We start from the raw sequence: 14,659 nt of genomic DNA, 5'->3' as shown, positions 1-14,659 counted from the left end.
GTGCCTAAAAGGTCTTTGAACTCAAGCACCTCTCTTGATTGCAAGGAGATGGGACAACAGCACAGGAGTGTGATGCAGATTATTAGCAGGAAATGTGTCAATATCTAGCGGCACCATTCTAGGGGAAGAAAAGGAAAACTTCAAAAATCAAAATTAATTGAATTTTTACTTTACCTGAAGTAACCTCTTAATGCAATCAGGGTGGCTGTTCTTTGCTGCAAGATGTAAAGCGCTGTGCCCTAAATGAATAAAAGCAAAGCAAATTAAGTATTCAATCATGCCAAAGCACAGGAATAAACTCTTCCATGACAAAGGCAAAACTTTGAATTATCCATTTCGTTCCTATCACAAGACATTAAAAGTAAAGATAGAGAAAATACAATAAAAACCTACATCAAGCAGAATGTATTTACGACAGACTGTTGTTCAGGCAGGTAACAGAATAACCTTAACGTCTAGCTTCATATGAAGGAATGACACAAACATTGTCTCAGACTATACCTTGGCAGAAGTAAGTCTAAGATTGTGCAGTTATGTTTTGTTTCTCAAAAAACAATTTTCCTATATTACTCAGCCTCCCTTGCAGAGAGATGTCTGTCAAGTGTCTTAATGATTTCTTCCATTTGGCAATGAAAAAGGAACCCAGAACTAAGAGCAAAACCAGCCAAATTCGCCAGCTACCACTACAACAAATTTGTATCATCCATAGACTGCACATAGAAGAGGACTCAGAACACAGGCCTACTTTGGTTTGTCTCATAGATTCCCTTTTCTGTTAATTTATTTAGCATCTGTGAGCTCATATTTATCTATGCAATACAGTGATTTACTGGCTATGAATTTATGACGAAAGATTGCAGTCTCTCCTCTAGTTTCATCTTACAGAGCATCTGAAAAATTAAAGAGGCCAAGATAGCAAAAGAATAAATTATCCATGTAACTAAGAAAAGAAAGAACCAAGATTTAGTACTCAATGCAGACAGAGCCACTTGTGACAGTAGAATCTCGCTGTAAATAATGTGACCATTACAGACAAGGCTTTCCCTAATGAATACTAGGTCAACAGTCTCAGATGACAGCAGGCAACCTCTTATTATCCAAACAAGCAATAAATCCTGAGGCAAGATGATGTATGAATTCTGAATAACAGTCTGTATCAGGTACATATATTCTCTTATCATATGTATAATCTGAATGCTTCTTCCAGTATCACAGACATTTCCTTATAGAGGCAAATCATTTCCATGTGTGACAGAAATTCCCTCAGGCTGCAATCAGTGGCCAAACATTTACAGATCATTACTGGAGAGACAGAATGCTGACAGCTCATTCAGGTGACTCAGCTAGCCAGAGAAAATGCTGGCCACAGATTCCACAGATATGTCAACTGATATCTACACTAAGAAGAGTTTGCCAGTTTCAAATTCAGCTCCCATCATCCTCCTAGTGGAGTAGTAATTAAGGCATAGGACTTTTGAGGGCTGAAACAGCATACTTAATAGCGCTCAGCTCTGTTTTGGCCTGTATCAGCTCTTTTCACTATGTCATAATCCTGAGGAAATGTCTTACTGCAACTCCTCCTGTACAGTTAATGGGGTTAATAGCTTGAATACATATAAAAGCAACACCGAAGATCTTGATTTAACCTATAAAACAAGTTAACAAAAAGAGTTGGGGAAGGGGGATTTTTTAAAATTAAAAAATAAATAATTAAAAAAAAATCGAGGCACTATTTTGTATCTAGAGTACACTATAAATGCTGACATTTACAGTATTAGGGCAAAAGTTTTTAAAGGCTTTAGAATCTGAATTCTATGTGCAGAAAAGCAAGTATGCCTAAACATGCAAGCTAACAACTGCTTTTCCTACACAGTCTGCGTGGAAAAGCAGTGTTGTTGAATCTGTAGTTGCAGTCTGCACATCAAGAACTATATAGGCAAGTTGAGTGTATTATGCTACATGTGTGGGTTCACAGAGGCATACCTGCACCATCTTGGGCTGTCACATCTGCACCATGGGTCACCATGATCCTGAGGCATTCTGCATGCCCTTTCGTGGCTGCCAGGTGAAAACTGGAAGAGAGCATTTACATGTCACTTTTCTATCATTAAGACCTCCTTTCTCTTTCATTCACAAACCAAGTACTGGCAAGTTCTCCCTTCTTTGCCCTTAGATCTTTTGGCATCCCTCCACTGCCTCCCAAGAAGATAATAGCTCTGAAAGTGAGAAGGCACATCAAAAACTTTTTGTAGTCATACTTTTACAGAGGCTGCTGTCTCATTAACCCATGCCATACACCTTACGCGCATCTAGTCCCACGCAATTTCTAAACTAACTTCCCTAGCATTGTAATATATCCCCACAGAATGCCTGGGCTTGGGAAATTAATGAAGAAAACATTCACAATGACTGACTTTGCTCCAGTCATTCTAGTCAATCCTGATTTCCCCCTTTCAGTGGACAAAATTAGTTCCTATAAAAGGTTATTCAGCCCCTATATTAAGCTAAATCAAGTTGTGCTTCTACACTGTCCTTTACAGAGTTCATCTTCCTTCTGTGTAGAGGGGGAAAAAAACCCCTTAGTGTCTGTGGATATCACCTGAAGAAATCAAAGCTACTGAGTATTTGTGAGACTATGCTAGAGATGTATTTTTTCAATTTTTGGGTTTGCTTTTAACCTCAAGCACCTGCGTGTTTGAACAGTGGGAAACTGCAGAAGTTACCAACCATACCGTGGCAGGACACACTTAACAGCATCAATTACCAAAGATATGATTACAAAACAAACCAAAGGAGTTATATTGAATTCAAGCCTTTCCACAGCTGAAGGTTCATGTTTGGCATCCTTGGCACCTCAAGATTCACAGAAGCAGTCTTATACGCATGCTGCTGACTTAATTTTGCTGGGAAGGAAAAGTGAAGGAAAAGCTTCTGAAAACAGAGAAGTTAACATGGATGACTCTCAATATGTGGGCACAGTACAGGCAGACATACTGATTCCCCGTGGGTCCTACTAATATCAGCTTGATATACAGAGCTGTTTTCCAGTGGGACTAATGTAAAAAACAAATTCAGGACGAAACACTTTCAATTACTATTAAATTGCATGTGAAAAGTTGGGACCTTCAACAACATGCCCCAAACTGAAAAAAACAGTATTCCCAGGATGTTTTCTAATATCTTTTAAAGGAGACGTTCATTTTTAACATCATGCACCCCTGTGTTAAGGGGATTTTCCCTTGGAATCTAAAGCCAATGTCACAAATCATGTAGTTACACCAACTACTGTAGTTAAGAGTTTACATTTTGAACAACCGCTTCCTTCAAATGTTAAAACTAACACTGAAAGTTCAGCCCGCTAACCAGGTAAACAGGGAATAACAGCAGGAACAGAACAGGTATTTCCAGCACGTAGTATGTGAACTGCAACATTGTGTTTCTCTAAGCCATAGACTTCTTTGCAGCCTTCCTGAAAACTCAGCAGAGAAAGACCTACAGACAAGATCTGGCGAAGGGTGGAGAATTAATCAAAACAGGAGAGCTCCTAGAAGAGTCCTCTATCAAGTGCAGCAACTACCTCACTTCCTACAAGGAGTCCTTCCACACTGGCTGCTGCTGATTGCATACAGCAGACACGCAGCGATTAAGCTTTGAACCATTCTCTGCAAATATAAAAATACCATGTGTGCTCATCCGCATGCTTACCACTGCCATAAACAAACTGAAGAATTAACACTTCCAACAGCATAAAAAGCACTGCTGCTAGCTGTTTTCTAGTCATTCAAAATCAAAACTTCATGTACTTGGTGACAAATGCAAAGTTGCATTAACATTCTTCTTTAGAAGAAAAGGTTTCCCAGGCTCTGGGAAAATGGCTGGGGGAGGGACACAAAAGGAGCCTGACAAATTCCAATACCTCTAATTTAGCCGGCACAACATACCATCAAATACCAAAACGCTTTCAGATACATTTGTGTAGCCACACAATACAATCAAAGTAACTTAAATATTAGGAAGGCTGTGAAGCACGCACTTGGCTCACTTACATTTGACGATATTCATAGTAATAATAAATACCTGAATAGCAATAACTAGGCTAAATCTGGGACACTGAGGTTTTATGGACAGACTGTGTAGGATGGTGCCAAATGCAACATGAATACGCAAGTGCAAAAGAAGTTTTATTTAGGTAAAATCAAACTGCAAAGAAAGTATCAAAGAGAGAAGAAAAACTTAACCCCTTTCAGGCTATGGTCCTATGAACACATCAGTCCCACCAATGCAAACAATTCCCACGGCAGTTCTCAACAAGTTGTAACATACACAGATGCTTTGTTTCATGCAGCCAAAAATATTTTCAAGTAAGAAAGGCCTGATTAAAAATACTGCTTCTCCCAAATTGATGGGATGAAAGAAACATCATCTGTAAGTAGTACAGGTGGTGTGAAAGATGAGAGAATACGTATGAAGGATGTAAAGATCAAATGAGAGCAAAAATATAGCAGCTATGTGAAGAGTCCATGAAAAGAGAGGATGATAAGGTTTAACTCTCAGTCATTTACACAGTGACCCAAGCCAAATAACATTGGACTGCTATAGTTCCCTACCAATTGCTTGCTCTGTCCCCACTTTTACTGCTACCATCTCTCACGTAACCCTGTAGTGAGATGTTTTTTCTTAATAATCTAAAAGCAATTGGGAGAGGAATGGGGGACATGGTTAGTTCGCTGCTGGTTTAGTAAACTGAACTGGCTTACTAGGAAATCAGCCCTTCTCAAGATAGGGAGGAGAATGACTCCAGACTGGGATGAACCTATTACAGTCGTATTTAAGTCAGAGTATTTACAGAGCGCTAGGCAGAAAATTCCCCTTGAGGAGTAACTCTAACTGATTTTTAAGTTAATAGCCCCCACTTTTTTTTTTTTGCTTAAAACCAAAACAAAACAACAAAAAACCACCCAAAACCCGAACACTTTAGTGATAGATGCTGAGGTCTCCTGTGTAGCAAGGGAGGATCTTGAAACAAAGAAGCCTGTAGACATTCATTTCAGTACAGAGTAATTTTTTACAAACTACATAAACGTTCCTAAAATATTTGAGGCAAAAGCTGCAGGTTTCCAAACACTGGAGTTCTCACCATCTGGAAGCCTTAAGCAGTGGTACATTTTACTTGCATCTTTCATGAATAAACTTCCCTTCATATGAAAGCAAACAACTTCTCCGCCACTTCCTGGTTGTGCAATGACTGAGACAAACAGAAACAAACATGTAAGGCTTGATTTGGAGCAAGGGCCACACTGAGGGTTAGATCCTCATCAGCTTAAAATCCCATTACAACATAGTTAATTTTCCCTTCACAATAGATAAGCCTGTTACCAACACTTAGAGCCACATCTTGATACCCCAGCCTGAACTGATTTGAAATAGATTTCTTTTACTGATATAAAACATTTCTATTCTTCCTGAGGGGCAGGATGGTCTTTTATTATTGTCCCCAGACCTTTCAGTGCAGCAGAGGAGCAGCTACCCTTCCCAGTGGTGTTCTCACTGGATCCAGAAATGAAGCGAGTCAGCATTCGAGACCCACCTCTGCAGCAGCTGATAAAGATCAGTTGGTTCACACTGCTTTTTCCTACTGGGAACATACAGGTCTCATAAATACTCAGTCCTTAACAAGATAAAGTAAAAAATTATGTTCTTTGGGAGGAACACAAAGCCCAGCTGGAGTAGAGAGGCCTTGACAGTAAGAGTGAACACACAGCAAAATTTCATCAGAGTCAGGGTCAACTGGAGAACAGTGACAACACTATCACCTCAAAGTCCTGTCAGGACCTCAAACTTCCTGATCAGAAATGTTACTCAAATAACATTTTCAAATGCACTGATACAGAGATGCTTTCTATGAATGCTTGGTGACTGAACAGAGTGGACAGCTATGTATGACATCCCTGAACTAATTTAAACAGCAGATTTCTTACAGGTAGGACATGTCAGCTGGTGAAGCACTTACAACTGTCCTAAACAAGCCCATCCCTTATTCAGGGCAAAGGACCTTTGCCACATACTGGTTATAAAGTGAAGCTAGCAAGGTAATGAAGACTTGTTCAATCAGTGTCTGACAGAGCACAAGAGTTCAGATAAAGCTGGTCTTTGCTAAAAGGACGAGAATGAGTGTTTCCAGAAATTATTTAAATGCTGGACAGTCTAACTCAAACAGAAAAGGGCATAATTTTTACTACTTAGCTCACATTAAACATTTCTTTACAAATTATTTCACCACAGGTAGAAGAACAGAATTAATTCACATTCAGAGGTTAGACTTGTAAAAATGGAGCTAACTGAGCTTGCTAAGGTGGTGGTAGCAACATAACATGGGTCTGCCATATCCAGGTTCTCTGCTTAACCATTTGCACAGCTACATCCTGCAAAACTGAGCACAATCCTCTTAGTGAATGTTATTTTGACAGCTGGCTTAAAACAACCGGGTGGTCCATGTATCTAGGGAATACGCCACAAAAGTATAGAGTGGAACATGATAAAATAAGAAAAAATAAATATGAAGTCTAATTTTAAGACAGTAACCTTCTAACTAGGAAATTTTCATCTGTGAAAAGAAAGACAGGAAAAAAAAAGAGCAGAAAAATTACACCCAATCAGGGGGCTCCACCTCTGTTTGCCAAGGTCATGCTCCAGAGTTTTTTCTGGGGCAGAATTAGCATTCTCTGTAACACGGATTTTCTCCAGGGCCTGAAAGTAGTCTGACACATTACTTACCAAGATCCAAAGCAAATAAAGAACATGGTTGAATTATGGATGCTGAGTGAATATTGTATTTGCTATTTTCTATTATGACAAACATGGAACAAAGTCAAACTTATATGCAAGTGTATAATACTATTGTTCTCTACCATTTTAATCTGAGTGCTCTGAAAATATTTTAAGTGCAAGATTGTTTGAAATACACTATGAACTCACATACACTCATTGTCAAGGTTTATTTTGAGTAAAAACATCCCTGCCCAAGGCAGATCATTCTTCTTCATTTTCTAATGTACGTCAACTCTTTGTTGACTTTTAAAAAGTCTGACTTGTCTGCCAACAGTTTGATGATTTATAGTTTCCCAACCGACCGATACCTTCACACAAACAAACAAGATTGATAAAATAAAGATACAGAGCTGCTTGGAATCTTTGTAATGCTGACTAAAAAAAATACAGAAATGGAAGATACTCAAGCTTTACTGCTACCAGATCAGACAGGCAAGCAATTCACCAGCTCTCTTAGTCAGAAAGAGACCTACTGATAACCTGGCTGATTTTCTGCTCTGACTTGAGCTTTTACAGATTTTACAGGCAGCACCTAGCTTACAGTGTCTATTATCCCTCAAAGCCTCAATTCCCACTTAAATAACAACAGCAAAAATAAATACATTAGATGATATCTGGCTTTTGATTGTTCTCCACCACAGGCTGCGTGGCAGAAGTGCTAGAGTGCCTGAGACCTGACCTGGAGGGGAAAGGGCTGTGCATACTACTAGAGCAGCATATTCTGAGCGTGAATGAAGTGCCTGCTGTCACTCAGGAGGAAGTCCAGTGTGGTTTCCTCTCGCATGTAGCACGATGACCAGAAATTAGAGAAGAATACAGTTTACTTTTCTGTGAATGGTTTGAGATTTTATCAGAATAAAAACAATGATGAAAGTAAGCCTTTTAAACAAAACAAATTTTTGACACATCCTGAACCTAATTCATAGAAAAATTATCATCTTCAGATTTAAATATTGGCAAAGTCCCAGAATGGTCCTGAAACTGGAGGTGCTTTCTGCCTCCTTCTACCAACCCAGACTGGGCTCTCAGCAAAATAGCAACTGTCTGTTCCCTCAAGGATTATGCTTCTATGAGCAGCGCCTGCCCAGTTCTGCTTCTTCCTTGCACCAGCATATGGGCATAGGTACCTATGTGGCTGGTGAGCTGATACAAGGAACAAAACCAGCTGAAAACCAAAGCTGCCTTCCACTATTTCGTCACACAGTCACAGGTGCGTGCAGACTGTCAGTGCAAAGGAAGGAACGGGATGTAGAATTTCACCTTAAACCTAAAAACTAAGATTAAACCATTAATGTTTCCTCATGAAAGGCATGGAACCTTTATCTTTCCCTGACTGCATTATCAAGAGACAGTCACTCATTTGAGAAGACATGTGTCTTAGGAACAGCCAGTCATTTAATTATGGAGGAATCACCGAAATGTTTGACAAATCAGACTGCCTTAAAGGAAAGTCAGACATCTACAGGTACTACTATCAATACTTACTAGTTCTTTAGGTTTTTATGGTTGTTTTTAACAAATAAAAGCCATAGCTTCACACTGCACCTATTTCATGTCCTCCTAAGAATAAATGTAATAAATGTGGCTTTTCATTAAAGGCTGGCAGTCCGTTTCATGATCCTGTCACACACATGTATGCAGCCACAAGAGTACAAAAATCAGCTTAGGAAAAACAGTTTCAGGAAATACATTTTGTTTTCAAGCCAGAGTTGGCACCATTATAAACTGAGAAAATTAAGTATTCTGAGTTTTAAGACATTTAATCAATGAGTTGCTACTAACATCTTCTGGAGGGCAGGCAGGTTAAGGTTTTAAGACGATGACACAGGCAGGTATGGATTTACTAAGAGCTGCAGGAGATTTTTCCCTTCTCTCCCCCTTAGCACCAGCCACTGCAAAGTGGAGCGATGCACACAGCCTGTGTTCTCCTGTTTTCTATTTAAACATGAGATGGTATCTGCCCTCCCCCAATATACACAAAACCCTCTAGCAAAAACCCTACACGCCACCTCTGCGTTAGCACGTATTTTGGTACAGCTCTCAAAAAAAAACCAACCCCAAACCCCTCAAAAAACAAACAAAAAACCCCCACCAAACGCAGTTTTCATGTAAAGTTTCTAGCTTTGCCTCATAACATAAAAGGTCTTGTTTCAATCATACACACCTCAAGGTATAGGACATTAATAAAAGGCAAGCCTGCTGAACGGCTGTTTTCTTAATAGGAAAGAAGCAATTGCATCATGCAACACAGGAGCTGGCAAGCTACAGACTCCTGATTTTAGCCTTCAAACTCAGCAAAAATATCCACCCAGCTGCTCTTCAGAGAGATTTCTGGGATCCCCAGAAGCTTTATATTTTTCATTCTCAGGTTGTGTTCCAGCAGTTCCATTTTCATACACAGTTTTCTTTGGCAAACTCTGTTACCACATTGCCACAAACTCCCACTTCAAGTCTGAAATGTATAGACTTTTCTTCCATGTACCATTAACTGTACACATAAGTGCTCACAATTTAGATTTATCATATGAAGTTTCCTGCAGTGTCCATTTTTAAAGTCTCTCAATAACTAACGTCAGCAAATTGCAACAGAAATTCTGCCAAGGCCGAGCTTCAGGGCACTCCTAGGTGTTGACAGGAAGTCTGAAGTTTTGAAACGCTACTTTTATTTTTGGTGTTGTAGGGTAGGAAAATGGACGAAGTACAACAAACAGTGAAGTCTCGAAAAGCTTCAAGAGCCTAGAAATGAGAGCAGTGTCGCCTGTGCCTCTAAAGCCAAGTTCAGAGGGATGAAGGAAGGCAGAGGAGGAGTAGGGAAGATTTCTTCTGATAGTTTCTTTAAAAACACATCCCACCTCTAAAGCCCAAAGGTGTGCACAGTTAGCGTCTCTATGTATATGGCTTCCGGCAAAACGTCTTTTTAGCACAGGGTGAGATCCCTGAGGATGCCATGGATGTGCCCAGATCAACATAACTTCCTTCCTGAGTTAGGTAAAACCAGCTAGCCATCCGCTGCGCTTTCTTGCAAGGCCAGAATAGAGTTCAAAGTTAAAATTAAGCCCAACAATGACAGCAATGACTAGTGTCTCCCTTGACCTTCATCCTCCAACACAACTCATTTGGTATTGCTGCCTATGGGCCAGCAAATGCTAATAACCACCTTCGTACATGAGAAGTCATGAAATTAGAGCAAGGAAATCCCAAACCATGTTAGCATAACAAGAGGCCAGGGAAAGGCTGAGAACAGCTGAGTAAAAGTTAATCTAAAAAAAATATTTTTGTTGCATGAAAATCAAGCAAGGCTTAAGAACTGCATATAGTACTCCAAGAACCAAAGAGCATGGATATCCTTATACGACATGAGGGACGTTGACAAAGGATAGCTCAGGGTTATGTGCTGCGTTTGAAGTTTCTGTGCCTTTTACACTTACAATACTTCAGACCTCTTCCAATTTGAAACAACGGAACTATTCGGATTTTTTTTTTTAAATTAAACTGTATAAAGTAAACTCTTACTTCATAGGGGAATTACAAACCAAGTGTAATAATATGTACTTTTAGTAATTAATCTACTAGTAACACATTCTTCAGAGACCACTGGTTAAGATGACCTCTTAACATTTGTTTTTATAAATGCTTTAAATGATTATGGCAATATATTTTTATTTTGCATTTCAGAATAACTACACTACTAAGGCCTTTAAGATTCCACATTTCTGAAGAGAAGTAGGGACTGGAACACAGACATGCGCAGGAAAAGGCAACTTCAGAGCTTTCCTACATTTGCCAGTTAGTACTTTCCTAACACAGAATGCACCTGTAAAGCAGGTAGCAGAAAATGCAGTGTGATACATAAGCCCGATAAATAAGCAGCTACCAGCATAGTCTCTTGCCTGAGACCTCATTTTGAAGCTAAGAAAGTGAAATAACTCCAACACTTGCACATTGCTCTGTTTTGACTGTCTGTTCCCTTTCCCTTCCTAGATTAGACTACATTTTCAAGCCAGTAGGAGCCAGTTGGTGTAATTAAAATCTACATACACAGCTCATTTGGTTGCATAAGTCTTTGAAAAACATGTAAAACAACTGCAGCCCATTACGTAGATAGAAATCTGAAAAACAACTGCAGCCTTAGCCCTGTGGCCTCCAGCCTTAGAGAGCCTGGTTCTGGGTGACCCATGAGAGGCACGCTTCCCTTGTGCTCCCCTGCCAGCTCAGATAAGACAAGTGCAAGGAGTAGCCACAGCGTTCCTCATGCAGAAGTGGAGCACTGGGTTCTGCCTCCATGTGAGCCAAGCTGCAGCTGTTTCAAGCCAGGCACACAAAAACTTCCAACCATCTAGGCTATACTCTGATCCAAGCAACTGACAAACTTACTGAAATCTGGCCAGGTCTGGTAAAATCTGGGTATTTGGCAACTCTGCGAATGGAGCTGCTTTACAGGGAATTCCAGCAGCTGCCTGACGCTGGATTACAGGTTTGGCTGATACTACCCGTGTGCAGGAGTGGAACGGGTGGCTAACAGGCTATCCACACAGGGGCCCTTCAGAAGATGACTTGCTTTCTTCTGAGATGATGGCCCTACTAAAAGATAGTGAAATGCAATAGTTTATTATGAAAAGCCATCCTATCAGTCTGTGTGAAAAAGCAAGTATAAAACAGAAGACGCAAGGTGGCCCCTAGAAGAAATTACAGACTGATTGTTTCCCCTTTTAATTCTAGCTATCATCTGCTGGAAGTCCTCTGCAGGTAAAATGCAAAACCCGTTAGGATGTTTCTCAATGCTCAAAGAACTTTATATGAAATAGGGAGTTTGTTCTTTAAATAAGTGGAATTTTTTTTTTTTTTTTTTTTTTTAAATCTAGGAAATAACTAAAGAGAGAAAGCAAAAAGCTTCAGTTTTTCGTAAGAGAAGTTTGGGATCTTTGTAATTGAAATCAAACTAAAGAGCATTAATTTCTATCTCTTCAGAAGATGGCCTCTTCACCTTTTTTTTTAATAACAACATGAAGGTATAAAAATACTAAAATGTCTTGTAAAAAAATTGCTTCAAAAATGCGTATGACAGAACCAGAATACTGTTGATTTCAAGTCCTGTCAAAAGTATAGCTAAAGATCTAAAAATTGGATCATAACATCCCCAAGCCTAAGTGAGGGGTCATGTACTCAAAACCATCAGAAACCGTTTACACAGTTTCAATCAAGAGCCAGGAACAAACCACTAAGATGAATTCTACTCCATGGGTCTCATTTAAAAGCCTGCATGATTGTCAATAAAGTAATGGCTGTATGAAATGTGGATTTTGTAATGTATTGACAAACTATAAAATCAAAGTTAAGTATTGCTCCTCTGTTATGGTGAAAAAAGCATTTCCTCTCACTCTACATTAACAATTGGCTCATACTGAATGCAATGGAAAGTTAATTAGCCCAATTTAGTATCCTGGCAGAGGACAGCTTCGCCCAACCATGCCCAGATGTTTCATTAACATTTCTAAGTATTAGTCTAAAGTAGAAAGCAATTTTTCAGGAAACTTAATATCAACATCTTATTTGAATTATATTCATAACAATGCTGCAAGGGAGAGGGGGAACAAAAAGGAACAATCAGGATTTGAACCTGAAAAGAATGTCAGGAAAGTTTTGGAGAGACAAAAGCTTTTACACCCAAATCTCCCACAGAAATAAACTTTACAAGAAATTTTGGAATAAGAACCAGATTTCAGCTGCGTGTTGGCTAGAGATAAAACAGAGGTGGAGATCACTGTGGTCTTCCTTATTTTGTGCATGCTCTGAAACCTAGACATTATTGTGACCATCTGGATCATCGTAAATTAAGTATCATGATAAAAGAAAATTAAAAAATATTTTCTGTCAGGGATCCTATGAGGTCACTGGAACACCAATGAATTCCATTCCTGGAGTGATGACAATCCTCAGGCACTAGACCTTACTTGCAGCTCTTACCCCTGTACAATTTTCAAAAGACAGTATGCTAGTATGCTTTTCTACATAAGTGTTTAGGCAATTTTAAGAAATGGCACAGAGTCTGTACAAAAGAAACATCTTCTAGAGTGTGGTGTTAGACTGAGGACCCCCAACACGTGCACAAGAAAATAATGTAGAGACTGCCTGAATTTCAATGGTCTCCTAGAGGATTTATAGCAATTTGTAATCAAGAAAGGGAGGATAATACAATTATTCTTCCATTTCACAGGTATTGGGCTCACGTGACTTCCACAATTTTGAGTATCAGCTGTCTATACCATTTTCTATGGTTTGCTTTCTCAACTAGAACAGTATAACAACTGTAGTAAGTCTGTATTCTTCCAATAGCTTCCTTTAAGATAAATATTATTATGTACAAGGAAAGACTCCCTCTCAAAGGTAATTAAAACCTCATTTACTTTTCGAACAGTGATGTCCTTCATGCCACTCGCCCCATCCCCTTATACAATAAGATCCGAAACAAAGAAAAGAAAAAGGAATACTATGTACACGAGAAATATAAAGGACTTGGAGTTGGAATATGCTCCAAAATTTATTTCTGTTTCAGTCTCCAAGGCATGAATATTCTGGTTCAAATGAAAGTGTATCATTTCTACTAACTGCTACAGACAACAGTTTTGTGAAGAGTCACAGAATCACAGTATCATTAAGGTTGGAAAAGACCTGTAAGGTCATCAAGTCCAACCATCAACTAACACCACCATGTCCGGTAAACCATGTCCCACAATGCCTTGTCCACACGTTCCTTGAACACCTCCAGTGATGGTGACTCCACCACTTCCCTGGGCAGTTTATTCCAGTGTCTCACCACTCTCTCAGTAAAGAAATTTTTCCTAATATCCAGTCTCAACCTCCCCTGGCGCAACTTGAGACCATTTCCTCTAGTCCTGTCACTCATCACTTGGGAGCAGAGGCCAACACCCACCTCTCTGCAACCTCCTTTCAGGTAATTGTAGAGAGCGATGAGGTCTCCCCTCAGCCTCCTCTTCTCCAGACTGAACAACCCCCCAGTTCCCTCAGCTGCTCCTCATAAGACTTGTGCTCCAGACCCCTCACCAGCTTCGTCGCCCTTCTCTGGACACGCTCCAGCACCTCAATGTCCTTCTTGTAGTGAGGGGCCCAAAACTGAACACAGCATTCGAGGTGCAGCCTCACCAGAGCCGAGTACAGGGGCACGATCACCTCCCTACTCCTGCTGGCCACACTATTTCTGATACAGGCCAGGATGCCGTTGGCCTTCTTGGCCACCTGGGCACACTGCTGGCTCATATTCAGCCGGCTGTCGACCAACACCCCCAGGTCCTTTTCTGCGGGGGAGCTTTCCAGCCACTCATTCCCCAAGCCTGTAGCGTTGCATGGGGTTGTTGTGACCCAAGTGCAGGACCCAGTTGTTGACTGACCCCAGTTCACTTGTTGAACGTCATACAATTGGCCTTGGCCCATCGATCCAGCCTGTCCAGATCCCTCTGCAGAGCCTTCCTACCCTCGAGCAGATCAACACTCCCGCCCAACTTGGTGCCATCTGCAAACTTGCTGAGGGAGCACTCAATCCCCTCATCCAGATCATCGATAAAGATACTAAACAAGACTGGCCCCAAAACTGAGCCCTGGGGGACACCGCTTGTGACTGGCCGCCAGCTGGATTTCGCTCCATTCACCACAACTCTCTGGGCTCAGCCATCCAGCCAGTTTTTTTACACAGCAAAGAGGACACCTGTCTAAGCCACGAGCCGCCAGCTTCTCCAGGAGAATACTGTGGGAGACAGTGTAAAAGGCTTTGCTGAAGTCCAGGTGGACAACATCCACAGCCTTTCCCTCATCCACT

The 14,659-nt window shown here is 40.4% G+C and overlaps 1 protein-coding gene across 3 annotated transcripts in view; it reads right to left on the bottom strand.

The window, feature by feature from the left end:
- RAI14 (retinoic acid induced 14) overlaps positions 1-14,659 on the bottom strand; it is a 90,867-nt gene that overhangs the window by 17,697 nt on the left and 58,511 nt on the right. For all 3 annotated transcript variants that reach the window (XM_059833605.1, XM_059833606.1, XM_059833607.1), the window contains exons 4-5: positions 1,984-2,072; positions 175-239 (exon numbers count right to left, since the gene is read on the bottom strand). In XM_059833605.1, the coding sequence (XP_059689588.1) occupies positions 175-239; positions 1,984-2,072 (154 nt within the window). The remainder of the gene's footprint in view (positions 1-174; positions 240-1,983; positions 2,073-14,659) is intronic.

The sequence above is a fragment of the Gavia stellata genome, chromosome Z (genome assembly GCF_030936135.1).
Source record: "Gavia stellata isolate bGavSte3 chromosome Z, bGavSte3.hap2, whole genome shotgun sequence".
Classification (NCBI taxonomy): Eukaryota; Metazoa; Chordata; class Aves; order Gaviiformes; family Gaviidae; genus Gavia; species Gavia stellata.
The sequence above is the reverse complement of the archived record's forward strand: the minus strand, read 5'-3'. Positions and strand labels throughout refer to the sequence as shown.